Genomic DNA, 27,677 nt, shown 5'->3' with positions numbered 1-27,677 from the left:
ACATCACCGGATATATAATTCAAACACTATAAAATATCAATAATACTTTTTAAATACTTGATTTTTTCATCTCGGGATAAATAACTCTAACTTGCCGCTCTTATTTTTCTTTTTCAGATTTTTTAAGTCACCTGAATGGACGATCTCAAAACTTGTTCGAAAATATAACAGAATGATTTTTTAAAAAACTTTACGACGAAAGTTAAAAAAAAAAGAAAAACCTTCGAGCACGTGATATGGGCATACCTCGTTTGTCAGTCAAGAGATGTTTTATTTACATGACATGTGCGACATGTATGATTCTGGTAGTGATGAATGTGCGTCAAAAAGAACTCTGGCATTCCTTTAAACTTGAGCCAGAACAATCGCAACTTCCACATGTGAATTCTGAATTGAAAAAGGTAGCATATTTCAATATTCAAGTAAATCTGTTCCAAAAGCTGAAAAACTTCACGAAAATTGAATACCTACATTTTGCCAAAACATATTATATATATTGTAACCGATTTTCTGACCTGCGCGGCGAGAACTATCGGCCAAGGTTAACAACGAGGATTTCTCACCATCCTCCTCAAAATCACCGGGGGGAGCCATGTGGGTTATCTCGGAAGCCAACAACCGTGGGAGTCACGAGAACTCATTCGGGAGCCTAACTCAGTCTTAGAAATGGTAGCGGGGCGCGGTCCACCTGATTGGATTATGAAATATGCAACCAAACCTGAGGAAACCATCGTGAACCAAGTATAGTGTGTTACATACGCCTATATTACATTGCGACTATACTATAGTAAAATACCTACGTCACAAGTATCGTAAGTGTGGGAGCAAATAGTCTACACGTGAGATATGTATTTTATACAGCGATCCATCCGTGACCAGGTCTCACACATACGTTGCCATTGCAATAATAATATATCTCAATATTATTATTATTGTTATTATTTACAGCGATCCATTCGTGAACTCACACATACACATTTATGTGTGATGATGGTCTAACCATCACATACACATTATGTAGCGAGAATATAATAATAATTATTATTATAATAAGAGAACCATATAACGTGATCATTAGTATTAGTCCGTCATTGGAAATTTGAACAGAGTTTCACCAGGACTTAACGTCTGATACCTAGAGAACCTTTACGAGAGATCCAAACGATGTCGAGAGAACCAGTAGTGAGCCAAGAGAGCCAGTCAAGAGAAGGTAGTGATCAGTTCGAGAGCCAGACAAGTTGTGTCGTCTCACGACGACGTTGAGTGCTTAGCTACTGAGGGCTCTCTTCTCCCACTCACGCGCTTTCCCACCTATCGCTCCGGACATGCGCGGCACGCTTTCCTAGCCCGCAACACGAATAGGTATACGATTCGTCTTCTCGACGGATGGAGGGGAGAGTTTTACCATGATGAGGTTTAAAGTATCAAGCCTGCTACGAGACCTCGAATATATACGAAACATGTGCCACACTGACACCACTCGTAGCAGACTTGACCCTTCACAGAGCTATAGCAGTGACCCTTGGGATTATTAATAATCAATTCCCATTAATTATTAATAATTCACACTACAACAAATAAATAATCAGAACTCGTTATACGTCAACAAGCTCTTTTCTGTTGATTATTTATTTCGAGAACCAGCGAAATAATAAATTTCGTTACAATATAGAAATATATATATATATATGTAACAGTGATGGGTCTTTGGTCGATTTTCGAGTTTAATACATTACGTGTAAATTAATGAAAAAGAAGCTGTCACTTGGTGTTGACATAGTATTTAAATTTAATTTGGCAAATATAGCTGAAAACTATATAAAACTAAATGAATTGTGTAGTAATTTTCATTAACCTCTTAGACATTTACTAGAATATATCGAAATACTATTGGCAAATGTTGCTAAGGAAAGGACGGAACCAAATAAATTGATTCGCAGTCTAGATTATTTTAACAGCTTTTTGACAAAGTAATTTTTTTTTTATAGAAAATAATGCTGTAAAAATAATATAGACTGCGAATTAGTTTATTTGGCAACATCCTTTCCTTAGAAACAGTTGCTGTAAGATGGCGCAGTGAACTTTGTGTAAGATACTTACGGAAGCCGGGTAGTGCCACCATGTAGGTATGCAAGTATGCATGTACGTATGCGAGTATGAATGTACGTATGCATGTATACATGTACGTATTTGCACATGTGTGTGTACATATTCGTCTACATGTCCGTTTACATGTTCGTTTACATGTTTGTTTACATGTATATGCACATGTAATCGAACAAGTAAATATTAAGCCGCGTTTTTATAAATATGATATATAGCAGAGAGTGAGAGAGACGAAAAGAGGCTATTTAAATGTATATTGGCAAAAAAATTAAAAAAAATACAATGGCAAGTCAAGTTTGTTTATTTTATTTTTTATTTATTTAATTAATGTAAATTGCAATAAAATTTGTGTATATTATTTTTCAAATATCAATATTTTTTTATCTAATGACATAAATTTAAATGTGAGGTGAAAAATGTCAACAAAATAATAAACTCAACAGTTTATTTACTAATTTCTTTTTTTATATAAATAACAAGCAATATCAAAATTCGTCTGATCCTTTTGAATATATTGAAAAAAAAAACTAAAATGTAATGTTTATTTAAATTTAAAATGTCATTAGATAAAAAAAAAAATACTATATACTAAAAAAAATATTGATATTTGAAAAATAATATACACAAATTTCATTGCAATTTACATTAATTAAATAAATAAACAATAAAATAAACAAACTTGACTTGCCATTGTATTTTTTTAAATTTTTTTGCCAATATACATTTAAATAGCCTCTTTTCGTCTCTCTCACTCTCTGCTATATATCATATTTATAAAAACGCGGCTTAATATTTACATGTTCGATTACATGTTCGATTACATGTGCATATACATGTAAACGAACATGTAAACGGACATGTAGACGAACATGTACACACACATGTGCAAATACGTACATGTATACATGCATACGTACATGCATACTCGCATACGTACATGGTGGCACTACCCGGCTTCCGTAGATACTTCATGTAAGACCTGTATTATACTCTAGTGGGTGTATAGACAGTTGTCTAATCCCTTTTTTCTTTTTCAATAAAAAAAATAATAAATACTTCATGTAAGGAATCAAGCCGTGTAAATTACTGTAAGTTACACGGTATATTACACGTGTGGTTTACACTGTAAATTACAAACCCATCACTGATATGTAATATATATTTTTATAAATAGGCTTATGAGATGAAGGTCACAATTTGTGGCATCACCAAGGTTATCGCTACCAGCAGTTACTTACACGTTATATATTTACCTAAGAAACAAAAGTATTATTACTACATACCCGGGAAAAAAAATAGTGATAAAAAAAGATCGCTAAAGATGTTGCTTTTGAGTTTTGTCCGCATCAGTGACGATCTTTAACGATGTCTGTCTATCGGCAACGATCTACATGAAATTTACTAGAGAGTTGTGATATCAAACGATCTAGAAATATATATAAAGATAAACAACAAAAATCTTCAATGATATAATGATTTAAAAATAAAAAAAAATTAGTTTAATATAAAATTAACATTGAAATCCACATATATTTTTTATCTTCTAATTTTTCAATAATGAAAAGTTTTTTTCGAAACTACATCTTGGACATTTTTATTTATTTTATAAATAAAATGCATGTAAATTTATTTTTTTAAAATAAAAGGTCCAAGGAAAAGCAGTAGCTAAGAAAAGAATGTAGCTAAAGAATTAAGGTTGCCAAAAAATTATATTTTAAGCAACATTATTTTCTCTAAACATAATTTTTCGGCAACCTCAATTCCTTAGGTACATTCTTTTCTTAGCTACTGCTTTTCCTTGGTCATTTTTATTTTTCAAAAATAAAAAATTACATGTATTTTAGTTGTTACATAAATCAGAAAAATCCCAAAGAAATGCAGTACCCAAGGAAAAGTTATAAATTCCTCACAAATCTCTATGAATTTTTTAGCTATAATTGCCTAAACAAATTAAAATAGTGGCATCAGATGGCTTGGAATTTATTATAAAATTCATAAATCGATTTTCCTGATTTTATCGTCTACTAATTCTGGCTAAATCAACTGAAATAAATTTCAAAATTTCGAATAATCGGTTAGATTTGAATTTTTGAACAATTCAAATCATTTTATCTTTTTTATATACATTCATGTCTCAATTTATACACCTTAGTACTAAAAAAATCTATTTCCTCGTATTCATCGAAAGTCATTATTAATAAGGACGAAAATTTTCAACCTTTTATAGTAACGGGCGACGGCTTAGGGGGATAGCGCACGAGGTTCAAAACGATAGATATAATATAGGATTAGGTAGAGTCGTAGGTTCGAATCCCGGTCGAGACAGTTAGGAACAAAAAAAAATTTCCTGAACGATGCAATAAAATTTGTTGTGGCACAACAAATTTTGTGAAACAATACAATAAATTTGATTGCAGCACAACAAATTTTTTTGTTGACATCAACAAAAAGTCACAGGATGGGATTTCGCTTCCCGTTAGTCGTGTTATTACCACAATTTTTATTATTTTTTTCTCTCCGTGTAAGTAACCTGAGTAGAAAGGTTCGGGCTGCTCCTAATTGACTTCCGATCTATTGTTGAAAAACAACTTTGCATCAGCTTTCTTCTTACAGATTTCAAATATCTTAATCATTGCAACCGTTATTGCTGATTATCCGAAAACTATTTTCCACGTAATTAAATAGTGCACATTGAGAAAATATTCCAACGAAAATTTTCAAGAAAACACAGTGAAAATTATAGTTCTATTCAACAATCAAGATGCGAAGTTGGTGCATATCATTTTTGAATAGTATTATTGTTGCGTCACAACTCGTGGTTTTAATACGCCGACGGTCCGTTGTTGCCCGTGAAGCACTAACGCACTTTGCTCGTATATATATATATATAATTAACAGTGAACATATATATTAGGGTGTTTTTTTTTTTTCGATATTTTTTTTTCTCTTCACCCATCTTTATACAAGTTTATACAACTCTAAATCATGCCCAGAAAAAATTTGAACTCAATTGAAAAAAAAGATCTGGTAACGTGTGTTGGGGCTGGTGGCCCGCGTTACCCATTGAAAATTAAAAATTTTCAATACTCCGGCTAGGGCCATTGCGTGGCCGTGTTACGCGATTTTGTAAATAAAATTTTTTTTCATTAAATTTATTAAAATGCTTACGTTCTATAATGGCAATTGCTGCTAGACATTAAATCCTAAAAAATAAAGAAAATAGACAAATAACTTCCAAAATTATAAATTCATTTAAAACTTTTTTATTTAGTTTTCCAATCGTTAAAAAATATTTTATTAGTTTTAAAATATTTTTTAATATATGTACAATATCATAAAAAAAAATAATAAATGAAAAGCAACAAGTACATAAATATTTATATATTATTTTTTTTTTTTTTGTAACGATTGAGTTTTCGATTTCCGGTCTTCATCAGTTCTACTGTTGTTATTACTTAGAATCATTCCTTATATTAAAATGACGATATTAAATCCTGAAGATAACGAATTTATCCTGTTTTTCAGATAAAAAATAAAAATTAGAATAAAAAAATTAGAGCTAATGAATAATAATTTTTTTTGAAAAAAAAAAAAAGAATAGGCTTTAAGTCAGCGTCATTTAAAACTCCATCACGCTCTAACAGATCCAACTCGTTATTAATTTTTTTTTCCAAGTAAAATACATCGAAATCGAATAATGAAAAAAATAAAAGCCTTCATTTTCTTTTTTTTTTCCTTAAAAATTATAAATCATATCTTTCGGGCCCTACATGAAGTCGCTGCGATTATTTTATCGAGAGTTATCGATTGAGTAACGTTACGCTAACCATGTAATAACAACGGGAACCGCGATAACTCTTGATAGAATTGTCGTAGGGTTTTCGTATATAGCTTAAAAATGCGTCTTTCAAATACCATATATTTTTCTACAAAATTTTTTTTTTTTTTTATTTATAGTTTTCGAGAAAAAAAAAAAAACTTTTTTTTCTCGATTTTTAGTTTTTTTTTTTTCACTAAAAAGAATGAATAATTAAAAAGTAATTTTGTAGGTGGGTGAAAGGTATTAGAAAGACGCTTCCTGGAAGCCTAACATAACCTCGCTACGATTATGCTATCCAGAGATATCATGTAATATCGTGTGAAAATCGAAAAGCGAAAAAACTATAAATTCGATAACTCTCGATAGGATTATCGGAAAGACTTCATTCTAGGCTTAAAAAAAGCGTCTTCAAAAACTCTAGAGCCGCGTTCAAAAATCACTCTTCTAGGCATTATTGTTTTTCGCGAAAATAATAAAAAATAAAACAAGAAATTTTTTTTTTTTTTTTTTCTCAAAAACTATTACGCCTGGAGGGATAGTTTTCTGATGCGGCTCTAGAGTTTTTAAAAACGCTTTTTTTGAGTCTAAGATGAAGTCTCTACGATGATCCTATCGAGAGTTATCGAATTTATAATTTTTGCAATATGACGTTTTTACACGATATCGTCTCAATTACATAATCCTAGGGAGGTTATGTTAGGCCTAAAAGAAGCGTCTTTTCAATACCTTTCACCTACTTACAAAATTACTTTTTAATTATTTATACTTTTTAGTGAAAAAAAAAAAAAACTAAAAATCGAAAAAAACAGTTTTTTTTTTTTTTCTCGAAAACTATAAATAAAAAAAAAAAAATTTTTGTAGAAAAATATATGGTATTTGAATGACGCATTTTTTAAGCTATATACGAAAACTCTACGACAATTCTATCAAGAGTTATCGAGGTTCCCGTTTTTAAGAATTCCCTAAAATTGCCTTAAAACCGTCATTAATGCATCCATTCCTGCCCAAAAATATCTTTTATGAACTTATTATTATACAGCTGAATCTCTGGAAGAAAAAACATTGCATGATTGATAGTCTAACTTCATTAGTTTTCACTCTATAATTTTTTGAATGATAAAAAAAATCATCTAATTTTAAGTTTTCTTAAGTTTTCTTAAAAAAAAAAAAATAATGAAGAAATGTTGTCTATCACGTGCGATAGTGTTCCCCGAGACGCATTTTTTGAGCCCTAAACGAACTCTCTAGGACAATTATTTTATAAGTTATAACGGTTTTTTTTTTTTTTGCCGATGATTTCAATACTGCGGCTGAGCCTTATGGCTCCTAGCCTCCGTAATATTTAGAGGTGGTTCAGGGGTCATTTGTTTTTTCCATTTGATTAACATGGGTTTAATACACTTCATTCACCATTTTGATCATGGAGGCTTTAATTTTCGACCGTTCAAGTTCGCGTTGGTCTTATTTCATAGAGTATTGAATTTTATAGCATATAATATTCATAGTTTTGATCATTTACAATTTTGTTTTTCAGAAAAATTGTAAATACTACCTATTTGAAGCATTATTTCACTATTTTTTTTAATTGTAAATGATCAAAACTATGAATATTATATGCTATAGAATTTAATACTCTATCAAATGAGACCAACGTGAACTTGAACGGTCGAAAATTAAAGCCTCCATGATCAAAATAGTGAATGAAGTGTATTAACCCCATGTTAATCAAATGGAAAACAAATGACCCTGAACCACCTCTAAATATTTTTCAATTGAGTTCAAATTTTTCTGGGCATGATTTAGATTTGTTTAAACAATAACAACAATGATTTAAGATGAAAAAAATGGTTAAAAAAAACACCCTAATATATATATATATGAGGATATTACGAATTACTATGTAATAATTGTAATTAGACTGACAAATGAATTTCAGGTTAAAATTTGGTACTTTATTAATTTCCACAACGTGGTCAGACGTGCAGTACAAGCAGGTTGAATTTAAAACATCCTCTCAACTTTTTTTAAACTTAGTGTTTTAATACTTTCAAATTAATGGTAGGAATGGGTTTGTAGGTAATACAGGAAATAAACAAAATTGTAAATACAGTTAACAGTATTATACAGTAAATTTCACAGATGCGTCGTACGCATTAACATTATTTTGGTCAGTAATGCTTGCGCAGTTTCATTTAAACTTAAATTGAACATGTCATATGTTTGGAAATAGTTACGCCAAAATTTTTATTTACATATTCTATAGATTGCATTTATATATTTTTTGTTGTTGTTCAGTAGCCTTTTTCTTTAACTGTACTTGTTATAAAATTTTTAATAATGCCAATCAGAATTTACTAATGATGGTAATCAATAAAATTATCGTTAAAAATGGTAAGATAGTTATTTATCCTTTAGTTTGGTTACGAATACAGTTAAAATCTCTTGGATCAGATTAAAAAACTCTTTGTTTTTGGCAATGTTATATCAGGTTTGAATTTTCATGGCGGCACTTACCATACTGTGAATTTTTTCAATGTTTCTTAAAAAAAACGACACTACGAATTTTATGTATTAAAATTAAAAATCATAATTTAATTATTTACCATTTTATCAATCAAGATAATTTATTTATTAATTTTTATAGCTTCATATTTTATTTCATTTTTTCAAGAATTTCTTTAATTTCTCAATTTAAGTTTTTAATTAATGGGTCTCTTCTCAAGAAGCAAATGAAAGTGTTGTAGATGATGTTTTAAATCTATTAAATTATTTGTGACAGGTAATTTTTTAATAATGTCATCAATAATGCCATCATTTGTTTATGAATTCGTGCAATTAATTTATTATGAGTGAATTATCATGTTTAAGTTGAATTTATCATTGTTTTTCTTCAATTATTGTTTTCTAAAAATTTAAAATAACAAGTAATAAGAATTAATTACACAATGATCATTGATTAGATAAAAATTTTTTTTATGTAAAATTATTTGTATCTTTAATATCTTTTGAATAGTTTTTTTGATGTTCATGTGCATTAACATAATCACCAAGTCATATTAATTCTAAAAAATAATGATATTTTTTTCATTTTCGCTCAATAGATATTATTTTTGCTTTTTTTACTTATTTTTTTTATAACCCCTTTTTTTTTGCCCATCAATACAGAAATTATTTTTTTATACTTATTTTTATCTTTTTTTTTTTTTTTGCCGTCAACCTAAGTTTACTTTACCTTAACATTTAAAAACAAAAAATATTTATTTAACATGAATAATAAAATATTTAAAAATAAATTATAAATAATCATTTATTTATTTATTTATTACCCTAGCGGAATACTAATTTTTGAGCTTTAAATTTTTGACATATGTCAAAATTGACACTATTAATTGCTATGAAATTGATTGACTGCTATTGAAAGCTGGGAATAGTTGATAATTTATTTTTTTTTAAATTTTATATTGTTGAAAACTTTGAAAAAACAAAAATAAACAAAAATACATTAACACCATTAACAATGATAAATAAATCAGCTATTGACTAGCTATTGAGTGGATGTTTCATGTCATTTCGCGATAAGTTTTTCCATAAACTCAGATAACAGCCTGGCAGCTTTACTAACCTGTAAAATTTAACATCACCATTCTTGCTATGATTATTGAGAAATGACATCATCACGCATAATAATGTGATAGAAACATTGTTAATTTTTTCCTTAATTTATGTAGATCAATCTATATGTTTAGATAATGTAGAACCTTTAAATCCATAATTTGCTTTTGATAGCCATTAACTGTGAAAACCCAATTGAAAGCGCCACTTCAGCCTGCTTGAGTGCGCCTATTGCGTATTTTATTAGTTTTGTTAGTGGGTATTGTATTATTGGTTAATTTTAATAATTAGCGTTAAATATTGCGTTCCTTGCGTTTACGCGTGTTATTTTTGACCAATGAACATTTTTCTCCTCTTGAAAAATTTAACCCTCCTTTAATCTTTTATCTCTCGTTACTGTAATTAGTTACTAACAATTTGATTGTACTTTTTGACACTCTAACAGTTTTATCACTTGCAAGTTTTAAGAAACATTCATTGTTGCACGAAACTTAGTTCCGTTGCAATGCAGTTTTAAAAAAAAAAGTGTATTTGCCGGTGTGTAATTTTTTCTTATGTAATATTGAAAATTAAATTATTTTCATTGATAAGTGAATCTTCATGAATTCAAAATAATTATAAATTTTTATTTTAATTTAAATATATCGTGTTGAATAATAATATTAGAAATTGATAATTTATTTTTATTAATTTTGATATCAGCATTGGCACAGCCATTAGGGTTAAGAGGGTATCGTAAGATATTCTACAATCTAGCAATAAGATTGGAAATATTATTTTACAATGCAGTAATGAACTAAATATATAATACTAATACATATAATCACATGATACGTGAAATTAATAATTACTAAAACAAAAATGCTTAAAATTAGAGAGTAGTGTCGTAGTTAATAGTTAATGATTAATATTTAATATTTAGTATTTAGACTTCTTATGAGATGCTTTGACACAATCAAGAATTTTGGGGAAATTGATTCAACGACATTAATTTATTGAATAGTAACGTGTGCATACGTTACCGTTATTCTTTCTTTAACAGTATGAAAGATATGACAACATATGATCCGGATGCGGTGTAGAACGGTAACCAATTAGTAGATAGAATCCTATCCCAACATTAGAAAGAGATCAGGACAGTATACACCTGGTAGAAGTTTATAATAAAAATGATTATTAGTGTGTCACGATGAACCGAAATTGTAGACATGTTAACAAGTCGTATCATCATGACCATCTCAACACCGTTCAAAGTTTCAGTGTAATAAGTACGGTTACTTTCTACCTCTGTTAAATAATGCTATTTTTGGTTTCGTACGTAATAAACAGAAACAATAGACCGCATTTATTTATGTAGTTAAGAAAATGAATTATATACATGCCAAATGTAGTACAACTTTAAACAGATTTTGCGAGACGAAAAATAAAGACGAAATCGCAGATCTAACAGCTGTTGCTTTATCTTTGAAAGTTGATAGAAGCCATTTGTCAAATACAATACCAAGGCCAGTTCTGTGCCACGAGCGAGTTAGCATTATTCAGCTGTATAATATTGATACGAGTACTGCATTTACTATATGACATGGCGCATGTTGTAACGGAAATATCGTCAACTTTTTAGTTTAAGTTTGATCAATTTGTAGGTTTTTGCAAAATTACAGTCATCAGCTTAAGTTGATAACACAAAATAACTTAACAGTCATTGCGTATATAGTGGTGATAACCAATAGCAACAGCTTGATCCAAGTTGACAGAGAGCTGACCATTATATCTGAAAGAATTCTACTTTTATGATTTTGCGCCATTGCTGGCGATCGACAAGATATTCGATATCAGGCTGAGTGAATAAGGTAGATTAATCAATAATAATTTAGATACGGTGTTAACCACCAATCCTGTCAAACGCCTTTCATATCGGTAATATATCCTCACGTTATTATTTAAACTGACAATTGGTTTAAACTCTACAGTAATTGTTGATAGTCAAAATATTTAAAAAATCACATTCAGACAAAGAACATAAAAAAAAAAATAAAAAAAAAAAACGTATCATAATGAGTTTGTTTCAATATTAAATCACATTTAACATGAAAAAATACTTGATTAATCTTTATAAAAATAGTTATTTGCATAAAATAAAATTAAAATGAATCATTTTCAATTACGATGTTCGAAACATACAACCATTTAACATTGTGATCAAAATTCAAAATATCTGTTAAAAATCAACAAATATACAAGCTGATAGATGTTTATTCTGACATGCATATATCAGCTCGTGTTTATGAGATGATCAATAAGAATATGGCTATCTAAATCTTTCACTTAAATACAATGGTGGTTGATGTCGTTAAAGATCTAATGTCATTAATGCAAAGTTGGCATTTACGTGCTGATGTATTATATGTTTGTGATGTATCTGAACAATGAAATAATTGCAAAAAAAAAACGACAAATATGCTCCAGTATTATTTTTAATAATCTAAACACTGCTTGTGATTATTTAACAGCTTGATTTTATCATTTTTAATAAATGCTCGCAGTTTTAATAAATGCAAATAGCATACAAGCATTAACACAGTTTTTTTTCCCTATTATTATGACACATTGAATGCTCTGGCAGATCAACAAACCGGTTGCCGAACGCTTCATCACAACTTCAATTATTGGCATTGTTAACTATCGAAAAAATAAAAAAAAAAATTAATGAACTTCGAAATCAAATTCAATGATATCATATGGACAATGTAGATTAGCACAATTAATACCATGTATACAAGATGCATCACAACTTTATGATTATTGTGTTAGAATATTATTTAAATTACATAGTGCATTACCAGCTGATACATTAATTGGTCATCGTGATCTTTTTTTCAAAGAATTTCAAGAGCTTAAAATTTTTTATACAACAATTAAACATATGCAATATTTTAAACAATTAATAACAATACCAGGAATGCCAGAAAAACCACTAAATTTTTTAATACAATCAGAATTAAGAACATATGTTACACCAGTTGTTGTAGTACCACAAGAAGAACCAATTGATGCTGATAGTTCTGTTGATAGTCTTATTGATACATCAGATACAAATTTACTTGTAAGTGAACAATTAGAAGGTCGTATTGATAGAGATAATATGTATCAACATGAAATTATAGCTGCACAAGAAAATGAAAGACAAAGAGATGAACTTTTAATGTTAAATGAATCACTTGTACGAGAACATCAACGTCTTATTGATGAGTTGAAGCATCATATTAAACAATTTGATTCACAAATAACATTAAAAGATCAAGAAATTGATAGACAAAAACAATTAAATGATGGCCTAGGTCAACAAAATGCTGATTTAATATTAAAACTCCTCGATTATGAAGGTATAGATTATAATATTAATGTTTTATATAAATCAATTGATAAATTAATACAAAAATGTTTATTTTTTACAGATAAAAATCGACAAGTTGATGAAAAATTTAAAAAATTAAAAGAAGTTTATGCAAAATTACGTGAGGAACATATTACTTTAATTAGAAAGGTAGTTTTTTTTGTTTTGATTAATTAGACTATCATGATTATTTTTAAATTGTATATTAATGTTTTTTATTTTTTTTTTTTATTAAATTATAGATAGCAGAAATTGAAAAATTATATGGAATAACAAAATCAAATCATAAAAATTAGAAAGACGTCATTAAGAAATTGAACAAGGTCATAATGAATTACTTCAGGGTCAAGCAACTGCTGAACAAGAAGTACAACGTGTATCACTAGCACGTTTAGAACTTGATACTGTTAGTTTATGGATTATTAATTATGGAAATGAGTACAGTTAATGATATTGGTGTTATGGAAGTTAAGCAAGAAGCATGTGAACGTTTATTGTCATATCGAGTTGATCAAAAAACTTAAACTAAAAAAGTTGATGGTCTATTTCGAATCGTTTACATGTTGCATTACCAGCACCACGTGATAGAAAATCACGTCCAGCATGTGTATCAGATAGTATACTTGCTGAAAAAAAATTTATTGCTGAAAAACAATAACAAGAACAAGAACAAGGTGAAGAAGAAAATAAAACGACAAATAAACGTTAATATCAACTCAAGATGAAGTAACAAGATGAAATTTTCAGTTTCTTTTTTGTTTTTTATTTAAGCAAAATGAAATTGGCTTATTATAAAAGTTGACTACATTTATTTTATGTTGCTAAGGAAAAATAAATGCAGTTTGTTTTGTTTTCTTAGCTACATAAAATAAATGCAGTCGATTTCGTTTTGTTCAAATGAAGGACAAGAATTACATGCAAGAAAATTAATAAATGATGCAATCAATAATAGTGGTTGGGTTTTATTACAAAATGTATATTTATCATTGCCATTTTGTACTGAAGCTATGGATACAATTATTGAGAAAGATTGTATACATGATTCATTTAGACTTTGGATGACAACTGAAGTACATCCACAATTTCCAATTGGTTTATTACAAATAGCTATTAAATTTACAAATGAACCACCACAAGTATACGTGCAAGTTTAAAAAGAACATATCAAAGTGTTACACAAGATTCATTGGATTATAGTACACAAGGACAATAGCCACCACTATTATAAGCTGTTGCATTTCTTCATACTGTTGTACAAGAAAGAAGAAAATTTGGTCCACTTGGTTGGAATATACCATATGAATTTAATCAAGCTGATTTTGCAGCATCTGTACAATTTATACAAAATCATTTGGATGATATGGATCCAAAAAAAGGTGTATTATGGCCAACTGTTTGTTATATGCTTGGTGAAATACAATATGGTGGTAGAACCACTGATGATTTGATAAACGTTTATTAACAACTTTTACACATGTTTGGTTTTGTGATGTATTATTAAGACCTGGTTTTGAATTTTACAAAGGTTACAGAGTACCACAAACAAGAATTATTCAAGGATACATGGAATATATTAATAATTTACCAGCTGCTAATACACCAGAAGTATTTGGTCTTCACTCAAATGCTGATATAACTTATCAAATAAATACAGCAAAAGGTATACTTGATATAATATTAAATGTACAACCAAAAGAAGGTGGTTCACAGGGTGGTGAAACACGTGAAAATGTTGTTTATAAATTAGCTTATGATATGCTCAAAAAATTACCAAAACAATATAATTCATTTGAGGTAAAAGATGCATTACAAAGAATGGGTGCATTATTACCAATGAATATTTTTTTAAGACAAGAAATTGATAGAATGACAAGAGTTATTAAAGAAGTACAATCAACATTGAGTGATCTTAAATTGGCAATTGATGGTACAATTGTTATGAGTCAAGGTTTAAAAAAATCACTTGATGCAATGTATGATGCAAGAATACCAGATACATGGCAAAAAATATCATGGGAATCAGCAGCACTTGGTTTTTGGTATACTGAATTATTAGAAAGAGATTCACAATTTCGTATTTGGTGTAATAGTGGTAGTGGTTGGTTTTTAAAATATCAAAATATTACTTGTAAATTTATGTAAACACTGAATGAACAAGTCGCTTGAGTTTGTGTTTTTCACAGTTAACAAAACTATCAAAAACATGCTTGATTATTTTTAATTTTTTCCTACAAAAGTCTCGAGTTATTTTTGTGATAAATTAATTTTAAATTTATGGTGATTAAAAGTAAATATAATTTATCTTTTGCAAGTGAATAAAATTTCTTCAAAAATGTCTGATGAAAATGTTCAGGTTGTTGTTAAAATAAGACCATTAATACAACGTGAAATAAAAAAATGTTTGCCAATACAATGGGCTGTTCATGACAACACTATTTATCAAAAAGATGGAAAAATTAATTATCAATTTGGTAAGAAAATTCATATTTAATTTCAAAATTATTATTAATATTATTCTTGTTGATGATTAATATTTTTTTATTTAATTTTTTTGTTTAGATAATATATTTAATATAGATTCGAGAAATCAAGATATATTTATATCAACTGTTCAACCAATAATCAATCAATTTTTATCTGGTATTAATTGTACAATTTTGACATATGGTCAAACAAGTTCAGGAAAAACACATACAATGATTGGATCAAAAACAGATACTGGATTAATTCCTCTCGTCGTTAGCCACATATTTGATTGTATTGAAAATGATTTAAGTCGTGGTTATCAACTTTAATTTCCCTACTTTGAATTGTACAATGAGAAAGTCATAGACTTATTTGATAACAACAAAAACAACAAACATTTAAAAATAAAAAAAGATAAAAATGGCAATGTGTTGATAGACTGTAAACAGCTTGTTCTAAAAACAACTAAAGAAGTATTACAAAAATTAAAAAAAGTAAATAATAATCGTCATGTTGGTGAGACAAATATGAATGAAAAAAGTAATCGAAGTCATGTATTGTTGAAAATAACAATTGAGTCATGCAAAATTGGTGATGATTCAGATGGTACAATAAAAACATCATAGTTGACATTGGTTGATCTTGCTGGATCAGAAAATGCTAAACAAGCTGGTGGAACAAATGAAAGAAGAAATGAAGGTAGATTTATAAATCGTTCACTTTCATCATTGTGCTCAGTTATTAATCAGCTTAGTGATAAAAATAAAAAAGAACCAATGATAAAGTACCATTTATTAATTATCGTGATAGTAAATTAACTAGATTGCTACAACCATCATTAGGTGGTAATTCAAAAACAATGGTTATTTGTACTGTAAGACCAGCAGCATTGGAAGAAACACAATCAACTCTTACATTTGCTCGTCGAGCTAGAGTAATTAAAAATCAATCGATCAATGTAACTGATAAAGTTATAATTAAAAATATTAGTCAAACAAATATCTGAACTTCAAGAAAAAATTGAACAATTAAAAACACAAGAAGTAGATAAAAAAATAATCAATAAATTTCCATTGAAAAGAAGAAATAGTTTGATTGATAACACCATTAACTGATAGATGTTAACACTTGCACAAGCGCTATTAATGTCAATGGGTGGTTCACCATGTTCACTAGCTGGTACTGGAAAAACAAAAACAGTTGAAGACATGGGTAAAACACTTGCAAAATATGTTGTATTTAATTGTTCTGATCAAATGGATTATTGTCGTCTTGGTAGAAGGTAAACGTTTAGCACAAAGTGACTGTTTTGGGGATGTTACAGCTCATGTTACAATTGATGTTAAAAAAATATCACATGAAGCTATTACTAATTCAGGATCAATGAGAATATCTTGTATTTTATTTGATGATTTTATTGAAATTAATAACCAAGGCACAAGTAAATTAAATTTATTCCTAGGAAAACTATCAGTATTGTTAAATGTTGATTCAAACTATATTAATGTATTTAGTGTACAACAACAACAGCAAAAAAATCCATCACAAACGAAATATAAATTCATCATGATTTTTTTGTATTTGTTGAGTTTCTCCATTGAAATTAGTGTTCAAATTTTCGTTTAAATGAACGTTGCATTTATTGTTAAAATAAATGTTAAAATAATTGTTTAAATTTTTGTTCAAATAATTGTTGAATTTATTGTTTAAATTTTTGTTTAAATTTCTGTTTAAATAATTGTTGAATTTATTGTTTAAATAAGTATTGAAATTTTCGTTTAAATAATTGTTGAATTTATTGTTTAAATGAATATTAAAATTTTCGTTCAAATAAATATAAAAATTTTTGTTTGTATAAATATTAAAATTTTCGTTGAATTTAATTTATTGTTTAAATTTTTGTTTAAATATTTATCGAATTTATTGTTTAAATAAATATTGAAATTTTCGTTTAAATAATTGTTGAATTTATTGTTTAAATAAATATTAAAATTTATTGTTTATTGCATTCCATCGCACATAAAAATTGAAAAAAATTAAATTAATCAGGCCTTATGCGAGACCTTTTGCCGGGCATTTTTTTCCGGCTATTCTTCGGAACATTTTCCAGTATTTTTTTCAGCACATTGTCCGGGCCATTTATTAATTTTTTTAATTTTAAATTATTATTATTAATTTCAAAAATATCATCGATAATAATATTAATATAGTATATTAGTAATAATATCATTGGTATTAAGTATATAAATAATAATAATAATAATAATAATAATAATAATAATAATATTAATAAGCGGATAATCCAGATTCCAACCCTGGCTACGTCAGATTCGTTTCCCCTACTTCGACACTCCCACTGGAGAGTCACATCGGGTGTGCGCACAAATGGTCGATGGAGTAGGTCAAACGGGAGTGGGGATAGAGGGTCCATAAAACTGGTGATCGCTGGCACCTCACTGCCAGTCGTCGGCTGGCTCTCGGAGCTAGCTGATGGCACCGGGACTGGTGACACTCCGTGGTTGGCTTCCAATGAAGCTAGCTGACTCCTCGGTGGAGTTGGCTGGTGACTTGGTGATGTCGACATGCTCCTATGGAGGAGCTAGTTGATGTCACTGGTGAAGCTGGCATGACTCCTTGGAGGAGTTAGCCGACTTAGACGATGACGTCGACTGGGTCCTAGTTGATGTCGTTGATGAATCTAACCAAGCTCCCGATACGTAGTGCATGCTCTCAAGGGTGATTTACGATGTCGCTACGCTGCATAGGTAGGCCGTCACTCGCTCTCCCGCTCTAGTGTGGTTACTTACTGTCAGGGTAACCTATAATCGAGTAGTCAAATGCATGGAGTCGTCCGGCGTAAGACCAGCGTGGCTGTGGATCGACTTTATATTCGACTACTTGGTGCACTAGAGTGAGTAGGCAATAGGAGGATATTTGGTAAAGCCTGCGAGGTACAAAGATCCTTGTTCTCGTATTGACTTAGGTTATGCGAGTTAGTTAAACAACTATGTGTGCAACAACCATCAAAAGATGAACAAGTCAAATATAGTATTTAAAAATATGTTAGCTTTTTTGCTCTATAGACAGATACTTCTGACAGCTGATTTAAATATTCAAAAATAAATCCTTTTACATATAATGTAAAAAAAAAAACTCATTAAGCTTGATGAAAAGAAAAATAAACAATAACAACATGACTTGGAAACATAGCTCAAAGTATCATTGTTAAATTCGCGCCATCGATGCGATATTGAATACTTTAAATATACCTAAAGGTTTTTTAACACCATTAACTACTCTTGCGCAATTTTATTTTTATTTATATTGTCGAATTACGTTGAACCTGGAAGCAATATTGCTTTGTGTTGCTTGTTTTGATTTCATTTTATAATGATTTTAAAGATTAAAAAAAAAGTATACATCTAAAAAATCTGTTTTTTTTATTAAAAAGTTTGATATAGATTTATAGGATGATCAGAAGACAGATTATTTTTATCTGATCTCAATCATATTTTTAATAAATTCACAAGAAATTAAAGGGTAACGGGTTAGCTCTATGCCGATTATATATACATAGGCTCGGTAGTTATCTCGTTTCCTCACTTTTTTTTTTTCTCATACTTGACGCGAGGCACTACTGTGCCTCTTGATTAGCACATGATAATGATCATATATATATCATATTTTTTTTTTTTCAAAAAATGAATTGACGCATAGAAGGACGTCGGAGTTAACTCGATGAAACTTAGAAAAAATAAGAAGCCCTGTGGTCTAGTGGTCAAGGCGTTTGCCCTGAAAGCAAAAGACCCGGGTTCGATTCCCGGCGGGGGAACTTCGTTATTTTTTCTAAGTTTCTGGTTTTTTTCGAAAAATGAATTAACGCATAGAAGGACGTCGGAGTTAACTTGATGAAACTTAGAAAAAATAAAAAGCCCTGTGGTCTAGTGGTCAAGGCGTCTTCTTGATGAGCAGGATTCGCGCCCATATCCCAACAACATATGGCGCGCGCACCATCGATGCGATATTGAATACTGGACTAGGTGCTTTCTTTGGTGTATTTATTTTTTCTCTGTTTATTTTCACGCATGCGCAATTGAGTGCGCAGTCGCAAAAAGTCAGTTTGCAACAGCGTAGGACATGAGGTGCTGGATCAGCCATGTTTTAATTGGTTTTAATTCTTATTTTTTAAGAATTATTTGTTTGACGCCACTGTTCTCTCATCAAGTTTGCATGACAGGCGAATGTGCATGATCATGCGTATGAAAGTGAAAAAAAATAAATACACAAAAGAAAGCATCTACTGATATAAATAAAGGTTCTTTCACACCATTCTACTATTCTTGCTCAATTTTATTTTATAATGTTATCGAGTTGCTCTGGAGTCTGGACCAGGGGTATAGCACTACATGTATTTTTATGTGGGCTTATTTGCCACAAGGGACCCTAGACTGAGTCTAGTGAGTATAAGTATAGCCCGCCATATTGTATTGAGATGGTAAATCGGTTTATTTCTACGTTATCTGTCGCGATTCTTTCTTACCCGCTAAATTGAATTTCCTTTTGATGATTGTTATAATAACTATATTTAGGTAATTGATTGATTTGAATAAATAATAAGCTATAGAAAAAAGGTCTAAGAAAAGAATGTAGCCACATATTATGTTATAAAAAATTGATTCAGCTAAAAAAAATAAACATGTAAAAAACATCTTTTCCTTAGCTACATCTTTTCCATGGACATTCGTATTTTTATGAAATAAATTTACATGTATTTTATTTATAAAATAAATTTATATAAAAAAATGAAAATGTCCAAGGAAAAGCAGTAGCTAAGGGAAAGATGTAGCTAAGGAATTAATGCTGCCAAAGAATTTCGTTTTAAAAAAATATATTTGCTTGAAATATATATTCTTTGGCAGCATTAATTCCTTAGCTACATCTTTTCCTTAGCTACATCTTTTCCTTAGCTACTGCTTTTCCTTGGACATTTTTATTTATTAAATAGATAAAATACATGTATTTTTATTTAAAAAAAAAATAAAAATGTCCAAGGAAAAGCAGTAGCTAAGGAAAAGATGTGACTAAGGAATTAATGTTGCCAAAGAATTATGTTTTAAAGAAATATATTTGCTTGAAATATATATTCTTTGGCAACATTAATTCCTTAGTCACATCTTTTCCTTAGCTACATCTTTTCCTTAGCTACATCTTTTCCTTAGCTACTGCTTTTCCTTGGACTGTTGTACTTTTATAAAATAAATTTACATGTATTTTATTTATAAAATAAAAAAAAATTCCACGGAAAATATTTACTTAAGGAATTGAGGTTGCCAAAAAATCATATTTTAAGCAACATTATTTTCTTAAAACATAATTTTATAGCTAAGGAAAGCAAGTTGTTCACCTGTTAATTTCTTTGGCAAAATCTTTTCTAGATAAATTAACAGGTAAACAACTTCCTTTCCTTAGCTATACCATTCTTCCTATAGCTTCTTATTTATTTAAATTAATAAAAAGCTATGTGAAAAATATTAGCTAAGGAAAGGAAGTTGTTTACCTGTTAATTTATATAGAATTAATTTTGCCAAAGAAATTAACAGGTAAACAACTTCTTTCTCTTAGCTGCCATTTATCCTTTAGCTTTTTATTTCTATAAATTAATAAAAAGCTATGGGAAAAATATTAGCTAAGGAAAGGATGTTGCCCACATGTTTATTTCTTTGGCAAAATTAAATTTCTATAAATTTACATGTGGCTACATTTTTTTACAGACATTTTTCCTATAGCTTTTTATTAATCATACGATATTTAATAAATAAATAAAAATAAAAAATATTAGTCACATTTCAAATTATAAAATAAATCAGTCGGTAGCATAGTTCGGGTCGATATTGAAGATATTATTGTCATATTATCCACATTCTCCTCTCCTTTCACCCAAACGCAAAAATCGGTCTCTGCGCATGAGAAAAATCTTCAGTTAGGGAAAAATATAAGCCCAGAAAAAAATACATGTAGTGCTATACCCCTGGTCTGGACTTGGAAGCCATATTGCTTTCATTTAATTTTGGTTTCTGATGTTTGTCAGAGTGCCCTGAGTTTTTAAGAAAATATCAAGAAAAACGCAATTTCTGAAATTGATTATGAAGTTTAAAAAAAAAGTATACATCTAAAAAATCTGTCAGTAAAAAATTTTCGGATATTTTATTTGTTGATTAATAAATGAGTAAGGACTACCAAATAGGACCATTAAATTATTTTTGGTGAATAGGTAAACTACATTACCTTAATCTCAATTCCTTAATATAAAATGATGTTATAACAAAATTGAGAACCACTTTCCCATATTGAGTTGAGGGACACGTGACCTAGCAGCGAATCAAAAACACCCAAAATTGATGTCTACTTTTGACGTCAATTCGATGTTGGAAGTCAAAGAATGATCTTAGGTGGACGTAAAATTGACATGCAATTTCTACTTGGGTGTATTAATATTCTTTACATATGTAGGAAACTCCTCGTCTCCTACGTATTGAATTTGTCCGCAAAAAAAATAAAAAAACGTCGTAGCTCATTGACTGATGAACGTAGATACCTTATATCAGAATCAAAAGTAGAGTCATCTCAATACCTACAATTTATATATTTCGATTCCTTGCAAAAAAGTTTTTTTAAATTATTGATATTTAATTTTTCTTTAAGTAGTTTTCACCTGTCCTGATAATCCGATCATTTTACTTCACCTCTTCTTTTAGACTACTGAGAGCAAAAGCTATATTACTAGCAGAACAAATACTGTCAAGTTTCAACTTGGCATCTACTTTGCTGTGCAGCACAACAATTTTTTTTTCTATTTTCTCAACATTTTTTTTTTTCTTTTCTCTGTTTTTTTTTCTATGGCTATCTATAATTTTATGAAAACCTTCTATATCCAGGTATAAATAATTAGATAGATGAAATGAGCTTGAAAATTTTGTTTTCGATAATATTGTATTTCGAATTTTCTTTTTCATGTTGCCAGATACTGAATTCAAGTGAAACAACGGACTTGATCAACAATTCTGTTGTGAAAATATTAAATTCATCAAAAAAACCATGGTTTATGAAAGGTGGTTCACGTCAACCATCACCTGCACCAAAGGTTGAAACGAAAGAAAGAAAACGGAATCGTCTGTGGCCTGACGATGATTCTGATGATGATAGAATCACGAATCAGGTACGAGAAAACAATATAATTTAAACCATTTCATAGAATGGATGTAAACGAATTGATTCCGCTTATAATTACTTAAACAATCTACTTTTAGTTAATGTACGTGCCATCAGATTACAATAAAACGTTTGCTAAAAATCATCCGAAGAAGATTATGATTCCGCATGGTATGAATGAGGCAAAAACTGGTAGTGATGTATTCATACAGCTGGGCTGCCCAATCAGCACATGCGTGATTACAAGAGATGATCCAGAAACTGCAGATTTAATACTATTCAAAGACTATGTTACACATGTAGGCCATAGACCACCTAATCAAGTAAGAAAAAATCAAAAATATATCAATTATTGAAATTATAACATTTAATGAATTCAATTGATGAAAAAAAAAATTGTTACAGGTTTGGGCATTATATTTTCTTGAGTGTCCTTATCACACACAGACAGTTAAAAATGCTATTGTCAATTGGACAGCAACATACAGACGAGACAGTGATATTGTTGCACCATATGAAAAATGGCAATACTATGATTCGCATGTTAAACAATTATCGCAAACCTTTAACTATGCTAGTAATAAAACTAAGAAAGTGGCGTGGTTTGTATCAAACTGTCATCCACGTAATGAACGTATGTTATATGCCAGAGAATTATCAAAATATATTCAAGTTGATATTTATGGTGCTTGTGGCAATTTACATTGTTCAAGAACACATGCGTGCTTTCGAATGTTAGATAATGATTACAAATTTTATCTTGCATTTGAAAATTCAAACTGTCAAGACTATATAACTGAAAAGTTTTTTGTCAATGGGCTTGGGTAAGTTTTTTATGTTTGCCCAATATTTTTAGATATTTCGTTAATTCAAATGTAATTAACATAACATGTAATTCCAGACACAATGTGTTACCAATTGTTATGGGAGCACGTCAACAAGATTATGAAAAAAGTGCACCTTATAGGTCATATATACACGTTGATGAATTTCAATCAGCAAAAGAACTTGCCAGTTGGCTACATCATCTTGATGAAGATGATGATTTATATAACTCATATTTCGAATGGAAAGGAACTGGTGAATTCATAAATACATACTTCTGGTGCAGATTATGTGCAATGATACATGACAACTATCCACCAAAATATTACAATGACATTAACGAATGGTGGCGTGGAGATGGTATTTGTACATTAAAATCATGGCGAGAAAAATCGAAGCAAATGACATAGCGACTAATATTTGATTAAAACAATATTTTAATTCTTAACAGTTAAGATGTTATACTTGGAATCAAATTAACCGTATTCATTATAATTCATTTGTGATTATTGCTCAATTATGTTTGACTATTTATCAATTTGATAAGTTATCTTTGCTGTTGCGATCACCAGCAAGAGTATATTATCAGACTCTAAAATATGTTATGTTGTTTATTATTTTGTTGTTATATTAAAAAATTATGCTAAAAATGTCTGAGTTGCTCAAAAAATTGTAATATTGTCGAGTTCATAATGGTCGTTTTTTATTTACCTTGCATTTTTAGCTGTCTTCGTTGTTGTTCATTTATGACATGAAACATTTGAACATATTTTTCCTGTTATCTTTGAACTTCATTTATTCGATGTTGATTAGAAGAATTTTTTATAACCTATAGATCCTGAGTTCGAATTCGACTGCTGGGTGGAAAGCACAAGCTGATTGTACTTCTAAGGTTTTTCATAGTTTCCTGGATAGAAATCGAGAACAGTGTTGAATATAAAAAATTCAACATTCATGACTGTCACAAAAAAAAAAAAAAAAAAAAAAAATAACGAAGGAAAAAAACGAAAAAAAAGTATTTGAACTCCCAGGAAAAGAAAGTTAGAACTATAACAATATCAGCTATATAAAATTAATTTGATAAGAAAATGTTGGTAACGAAATCGTTGTCTATTGAAAATTAAAAATTTTAGAGAACTTCAGTGGTTTGAGGTTATACTGTTGGTTAATAAATTTTTTTATTAGATTCGTTCAAGTAATAAATCAACAAAATATTTTTTGAAAAACTGTTTTCTTTGATGATTTGATTCATAAATTTGTTCTTTGGCAACTTTAGATTTTTTTTTTTGTGAGAATAGTGAACCATTTTACCGATCAAGCAAGAAAAAGGTCCACAGCAGAGAAAGTTTGACGCATGCGCGCATCTCTGTTTCTTTAAGAAAAAAATTGAAAAAAAATTCGTAATTGTTCAGACATTGAATAACTTTTGAACAAAACAATATAGAATATTTCTATAAAGCATGTAAAATAGAATTGTACCAAGGCGGGTTCTGGGACAAATTGATATCAAGCCCCCCCCCCCGCAGGCGTTGGACGACGAAATTAGTCTCGCAGTTTTTCGCGGTCGCTTAAGACGTTATTTTCTTTTTATTTTTTTTGAAAATAGTAATGGTAATGATCGTTGGTTGCATACAGTTTGAACCTTTGGAATATTTAGTTTAATTTTATAAAATATTTCTATTAGCTAAAAAACAGAAATTTATTTTAGAACATTTCAAAATTGTATCCAATATTGAATTGAAAAATAATATTAATTATAAATATAAATTAATTTATTTGAAAGAATTAATTGATTACTATCATGAAAGTTTTTTTGTTCGATTTTTTATTCAAATCATAAATAAATCAATAAATAATTGATAAAGTGCTTAGAATTGAATTGGAAGAAAAAAAATGACAAAATAGAACATGGACATAAGTCTTAGATACATCCAATATCGTAAATTCGATAAAAATTAGTTTATCAAACAAAACGGTCGTTAGCTTTATCTCAATCAACACTAAATCATCAATTATGAAAGAACTATGGAAATCCGGTTTTGGATTTAATGCTCTTGCACTTTATCTCCCACCGATTTCGATACTATCCTCATGGTCCTTTGAGTTCTTACAGACTGTAATGTTTCAAAATATTTTGGATTTAACAAAAATTTTTATAAAATTGCTTAAATTTCTGAACTCGATGTCACAGAGTTGCAAAATGTTTGGGAGGGCAAAGCGCCACTGGCGTGGTACTAATAGAATGGGTATAAGCAGAGTGACGCTGAAGGCGAAAAGCTTCTCAGAAGTGACGTATATTATACGGAAACATTTAGTGCCCTCTGTATTGAACATGGCGTCTGGCGGTCTGGTTATGAATATTATTAATGTTTGTTATAATAAACAAAGTGACACACAGGAAAGAAAAGTAAAATAGCAGTATGAACCAACTGTTTTTAATCAAAAAAAGTGATAAATTACAGTGAGTATATGATTAATTTTATAAATATAGTTCAATCAAAGTATGAGACGTGTAGTAAAATTGTATTTGTTGTTATTATTTAATTTCAATTATACAATTGAAATTGAGTTTTTTTTATATTACAAAAATGTGTCAATATTTGTTATTTATTAATAAGTTTAGTATGAAGTGGGAAGTAATTGATTTATTTTTAATATATGTAACAGGTATTTAGTAAGATGGGATATTGTGCTGTACCAGGATGTAAAAATACCACAAGGTATCATGTAAAAATGAACATGCTTCGAAAGGATAAAAGTAGACAAGCACATTGAGTACACGGTGCTGGTTTAGATATTACAAAACTCATTGCGCAATCGTTTATCTGTGAGGTAAACATATGATAATTAATTATTTAAGTAAATAATTTTTCAAAGCTAATATTATATTTGATATTAATTACTATCTTAAATATATGTTGCTCAATATGTTAAATTCTAATTTTGTATTCTAACATAAGTCAATCTTATTATAATAAATAAAGTTTATGTTTTGTAAATGTTTTGTGTTTTGTTAAATTTAAAAATGCACGTGTCACTATTAAATAATATTTTGTTTCAAAAAAATAAAATATACAAGAAACCACCTCCAGAACTTGCATTACTGTTGGATAAAAGTATGAGATATTTGAAGAATAAATCTAAAAGCACAGGAAAAAGAAACCTCTACCTTCAAGTAAATTTACTGGAAAATAATAATTGTACATATATTATTGCACAACTTTTAATTGTACATATATAAATTTTGAGTATTCAATACCAACGTAAATTGTTTTTTAATTATGTAAAATGGTTGGAATTGACAACATTAAAATCAGCTAATAAAAATAAAAATATCATTTGTCACTTTATCTGTAGTATTTCGCCTCTTTAAATATCTATATTCCTATCATATTTATATTGAAATGATAATAATACATAAATTTAATAATTATAAACATACTTTATTTATATTATATATATACAGTGGTGGTTTCGGGGACTACTTCATTTATACAATGGTGGTTTCGAGGACATTTGATGGTTTTGAGGACGGTCCCCAAAACAACATCTCAGTTACAGGTGGTTTTGAGGACGGTCCTCAAAACCCCATTTGAAAAATATGCTTTGGTGGTTTTGAGGACTTTTTATTTTACCGGGTATAATTTTCATAAATTGAAACGTGAAGTAGGTATGACGACCGATGTATCTTCAATTGATTCCATCTTAAACTATAAATAGTAATGATTCGATGGAAAAATTCAATTAATGACCAAAATAAAAATTTTTTCGTGTGTCCCTGAAACCTCCATTCCAAGAACATCATTTTTCTATCTAATGGAGGTTTCAACGACTTTTGATAAAAAAGCAACATTATTGCGCTAAATGCATTTTTACGATTCAATTCAAACCGCAAACATGTGCTCAGTAAATTTTTAGTATAACAAAAATATCACTATTAGTCTGGTCAAAATCTTTCCAACTTGGGGAAGTTTTAAGTTTTTTAAAACAAAAAATATAGGGGTATGTAATCGGGGCTCGCGAATCGAATGGTGGGGTTTAAAATTTGATAGGGACAAGGGAAAGGGTTAAAAAAAAATAATTAAATATAAAAAAGTCAATTACGCGTTTCCCGTTAGACTTAGAGTAAAATTTTTCAAGTAAAAGTTGTAGATAATAAGATTTTAGGGGGGGTAGTTCCTATAAGTTTTTTTGTTTTAACCGACCGTTTACGCGTAATTAATTTTTAAAGTTTGTGATTTTCTA

The 27,677-nt window shown here is 29.3% G+C and overlaps 4 protein-coding genes and 1 pseudogene across 5 annotated transcripts in view; 4 read left to right on the top strand and 1 right to left on the bottom strand.

Moving 5' to 3' along the window:
- LOC122855075 (protein saal1) overlaps nt 1-226 on the top strand; it is a 67,390-nt gene extending 67,164 nt beyond the window's left edge. The window contains exon 6 of one of the 2 annotated variants that reach the window (XR_006374039.1): nt 118-226. Coding sequence is in view for 1 of the 2 variants with exons in the window: in XM_044156234.1 (XP_044012169.1) it covers nt 118-176 (59 nt within the window). In the remaining variant the exon portion in view is untranslated. The remainder of the gene's footprint in view (nt 1-117) is intronic. The other variant, XM_044156234.1, reaches the window with a different exon arrangement.
- LOC122855078 overlaps nt 1-27,677 on the bottom strand; it is a 193,571-nt pseudogene that overhangs the window by 94,833 nt on the left and 71,061 nt on the right.
- On the top strand, nt 118-26,589 carry LOC122855072 (glycoprotein 3-alpha-L-fucosyltransferase A-like). The gene is made up of 5 exons (XM_044156230.1): nt 118-401; nt 22,420-22,614; nt 22,706-22,930; nt 23,013-23,431; nt 23,509-26,589. The coding sequence occupies exons 1-5, from the start codon at nt 237-239 to the stop codon at nt 23,840-23,842; spliced, it is 1,338 nt and encodes a 445-aa protein (XP_044012165.1). The 5' UTR covers nt 118-236; the 3' UTR covers nt 23,843-26,589.
- LOC122855079 (huntingtin-interacting protein 1-like) lies at nt 11,942-13,288 on the top strand. Its single transcript, XM_044156238.1, has 3 exons — nt 11,942-12,921; nt 12,994-13,082; nt 13,175-13,288. Exons 1-3 carry the CDS (start codon nt 12,267-12,269, stop codon nt 13,226-13,228), a joined length of 798 nt encoding a protein of 265 aa, XP_044012173.1. The 5' UTR covers nt 11,942-12,266; the 3' UTR covers nt 13,229-13,288.
- Nucleotides 14,478-16,313, top strand: LOC122855081 (dynein axonemal heavy chain 8-like). Its single transcript, XM_044156240.1, has 2 exons — nt 14,478-15,403; nt 15,492-16,313. The coding sequence occupies exon 1, from the start codon at nt 14,496-14,498 to the stop codon at nt 15,072-15,074; it is 579 nt and encodes a 192-aa protein (XP_044012175.1). The 5' UTR covers nt 14,478-14,495; the 3' UTR covers nt 15,075-15,403; nt 15,492-16,313.

This window comes from Aphidius gifuensis, linkage group LG4 (genome assembly GCF_014905175.1).
Source record: "Aphidius gifuensis isolate YNYX2018 linkage group LG4, ASM1490517v1, whole genome shotgun sequence".
Classification (NCBI taxonomy): Eukaryota; Metazoa; Arthropoda; class Insecta; order Hymenoptera; family Braconidae; genus Aphidius; species Aphidius gifuensis.
This window is presented reverse-complemented; position numbering and strand designations above follow the sequence as displayed.

What these genes read in the sequence shown, in the direction of transcription:
- LOC122855072 (XM_044156230.1), top strand. Translation starts at nt 237, where the DNA reads ATGGGCATACCTCGTTTGTCAGTCAAGAGATGTTTTATTTACATGACA. An exon ending in ATGATAGAATCACGAATCAG is followed by an intron (nt 22,615 to 22,705) that starts GTACGAGAAAAC and finishes ATCTACTTTTAG; the next exon opens with TTAATGTACGTGCCATCAGA. An exon ending in TTTTTTGTCAATGGGCTTGG is followed by an intron (nt 23,432 to 23,508) that starts GTAAGTTTTTTA and finishes ATGTAATTCCAG; the next exon opens with ACACAATGTGTTACCAATTG.
- LOC122855079 (XM_044156238.1), top strand. Translation starts at nt 12,267, where the DNA reads ATGATATCATATGGACAATGTAGATTAGCACAATTAATACCATGTATA. An exon ending in AAAACTCCTCGATTATGAAG is followed by an intron (nt 12,922 to 12,993) that starts GTATAGATTATA and finishes TATTTTTTACAG; the next exon opens with ATAAAAATCGACAAGTTGAT. An exon ending in ATATTACTTTAATTAGAAAG is followed by an intron (nt 13,083 to 13,174) that starts GTAGTTTTTTTT and finishes ATTAAATTATAG; the next exon opens with ATAGCAGAAATTGAAAAATT.
- LOC122855081 (XM_044156240.1), top strand. Translation starts at nt 14,496, where the DNA reads ATGGAATATATTAATAATTTACCAGCTGCTAATACACCAGAAGTATTT.